General features: G+C 37.3%; 1 protein-coding gene across 1 annotated transcript in view; it reads left to right on the top strand.

Moving 5' to 3' along the window:
* The window catches only part of LOC106877620 (arf-GAP with coiled-coil, ANK repeat and PH domain-containing protein 2), a 248,627-nt gene that overhangs the window by 69,556 nt on the left and 175,950 nt on the right, over positions 1-3,121 (top strand). The window contains exon 3 of the mRNA XM_052976629.1: positions 1,689-1,747. Coding sequence (XP_052832589.1) covers positions 1,689-1,747 — 59 coding nt within the window. The remainder of the gene's footprint in view (positions 1-1,688; positions 1,748-3,121) is intronic.

The following is a 3,121-nucleotide window of genomic DNA, read 5'->3' as shown; positions in this document are numbered from 1 at the left end:
ATGCGTATGCTTAGACTTGTACGTATATATTTTAGTATAGGGATATACATAAAGCATGTCAATAGATGTATGCTTGTGCATACATGCACAACATATGCATTCATTCTCATCTGTTTTTGTTATTTACCTTAATATGAGAATTTCCTCAAAGCTTGTTTATGATACATCTGGCTTCAGCTGCCATTTCTCACCTCTGACCTCCTTCATGTCATATCTGATTTCATTTACATTGAGACCATGTAATTACAAACCTAGGGACATGTGTGTGTGTGTGTGTGTGTGTGTGTGTGTGCATATATATATGTTAGGTTATTGTTAGTGTTACTACATATTAACAACAGAGGCAGTATTAATACTGAGAGGTAATATTTATCCCCACTTAAAGCTGGATGTTCTGTTAGAACAAACTATACTGTGGTAGATACCACGAGTAAATCTCTCATATAGGCTTTTGGTGAAAAATGTATGTTTGTGCAAAATGCACACTTAACAGACTTCTAGTTAAGTTTTCATTTTGGTGGTCTCGGTTATGATGTTGCTTTCGTGTAGTAGTTATTGCATCTGTTGTAAAACGTACAAATGAGCTATTTCCTGTCACATTGTCTGTTGAATCTAACAGTTTCAACTTGTCATCTTTGTCTGTCTCTCTATCTCTCTCTCTCTCTCTCTCTCTCTCTCTCTCTCTCTCTCTCTCTCTATATATATATATATATATATATATATATATATGTATATGATGAACTCTCCCATCATTAGATGACGTATGAGGGTTTTGACAATTACTTACCGAACGACCACACAGGCGATTTGTTTATAATGATCAAATGTTTGTGCAGACATAAGTTCACTCCCTCCATCACTTTGACATTACCTGTACAGGTGCAACAGGTGCCACATGTTAGATGTCGAAATGATTGCAGAGCAATGTGAAATGAAGTGCTTTGCTCAAGAACACAAGTTTGGGAATTGAACCCACGATCTCGCAATTGTGAGTGCAACACCTTAACCACTAAGCCATGCACCTTCACATGTATGCATACATACACATATATGTGTATATATATATATATATATATATATATATATATATATGTATGTGAAGGCATGTGGCTTAGTGGTTAGGGCATTTGGCTCATGATCATAAAGTCGTGAGTTCAACTTCTGGCGACGCATTGTCTCCTTGAGCAAGACACTTTATTTCATGTTGCTTCAGTGTGTATATTAATCAGATTATACAGCATCATAGCACCATTGCTGCCAATCCTACTAATCAGTTTTGCACTCTGAAGAGCATATGATGTTACTTAACCGGATATTACATAACAGTGTGATTATCTAATATCTTGTGTGAAACCAGTTGGTAAGATCTGTAATGATGTATACTTTGGTTATTTATTATATGTATGTAGGTGTGTAGTATTCTGCTCAGATTCATATGTCAGTATATAAAATACAATTTTATACTTATAAGAAATTAACCGTGACTTATTGGCAGTTTTTTTGCAGCCCTTCAAAGCTATTATCCTCATTTATTTAACTTGTCTAGCTGAGCCTGTTTTACCAAACAAAAATGTTCTTTATCCTCACTACCCAACATACCAATCAGTAGTCAGCTCTGTAGCATTGCAGTTATTTTGAATATGTTATGAATTTATAATTGTTTTGTTCTTTTTCCCTGTATTTCACAGCTGGTGAAGCTTTGTTCCAGTATGATTGAGACAGGAAAAGCATTTCATACTGCAAGCAAGTAAGTCGCTTTTGATATTCTCTTTTTCATCTTTTCCATCAAACCACCCATTCACCCATCTTCTCCACCCACTATTCCTAGGAGGGTTGTAGGGGTAGATTCCCCAGGTTACTCCTACTCCATAGGATCCTATCAGAAGCTTCCATATTTACGCGTTCTGGCTGGATTTCCAAGCATGACCAACTGAGACTCTGGATATTATCCAGCCATCTTGTTCTTGGTCTACTCTCAGGACCAGTGTCATGGTCTTTTGCAGTGCTAATTCTCTTCCCTGCCTTGCAACACTTGGCAGTGAACTCATTCAATGTATGATGTTGGGAATCACTTTCTGATGAGATTAGTAGCACCATGTCTTCATCAGTTATCACCTGACTGATCCTACACTCACCAATTATGATACCACTTTCATAGTGGCTGCACAAGCCAATCCAGTTCATGAAAATTATGAAAAGCGAAGGTGACAATATGTACCCCTGCTGCAGTTCAGCGTCCATGTTGAAAAGTTTCTACTCAGCACCATTTCTTCAAGGACAAACATCTGGGCATTCATATTTTCGTTTTTGGTAGAATTCTGGTTTAAGCATTTTCAGAAAACTTTCGCAAATTTGTGTTGTATACTTGAGAGTTCATATGATTATGAAAAAAAAACAACTTTTTTTTTGTGTGTGATTTAAGGGAATTTAGCTGTTGCTTTTAGCACATCTCACAACCACCTGATACCATCCTTGTTTCTTTGTCACTCTGACATGTATTGATGTTTTTCAATATTTTTCTCCCCATAAACACATTGAATGGAATAATGATACACCCAAGGGTGGTCCATTCATGTGATAGTTGTAAATGAATGTAACATCATGGCCTTCATTTCTAATCTTTTGTAAAAATATGTCTGATCATGGGGAATATTACAATAGTTGGAAACAGGTGAGGGTTGGCAACAAGAAGGGTTGTAGGAAATCCACTACAACAAATTCTGTGTGGCCCATGGAAGCATGGAAAAGTGGTAAGTAAAATCGCTGTCTTCCACACATACAAGCTTGTCTGTCACAGGTGCCGATACCTCAGAAGATGCACTCATGCTGCTGCTGCTGCGCAAATACACCTGTACTGGTGGCACATAAAAAAGCACCCGGTACACTCTAAAGTGGTTGGCATTAGGAAGGGCATCCGGCCATAGAAGCAATGTCACTAGAAACAACTGGAGTTTGAACAGCTCCCTGGCTGGTCAGCTCCTGTCAAACTGTCCAACCCATGCCATCATGTCAACGGGCATCAAACGATGACGATGATGATGATATATATATATATATATCATCATCATCATCATCGTTGTTTAGCATATATATATATATATATATATATATATATATATAT

This window comes from Octopus bimaculoides, chromosome 25 (assembly GCF_001194135.2).
Source record: "Octopus bimaculoides isolate UCB-OBI-ISO-001 chromosome 25, ASM119413v2, whole genome shotgun sequence".
Lineage (NCBI taxonomy): Eukaryota > Metazoa > Mollusca > Cephalopoda > Octopoda > Octopodidae > Octopus > Octopus bimaculoides.
This window is presented reverse-complemented; position numbering and strand designations above follow the sequence as displayed.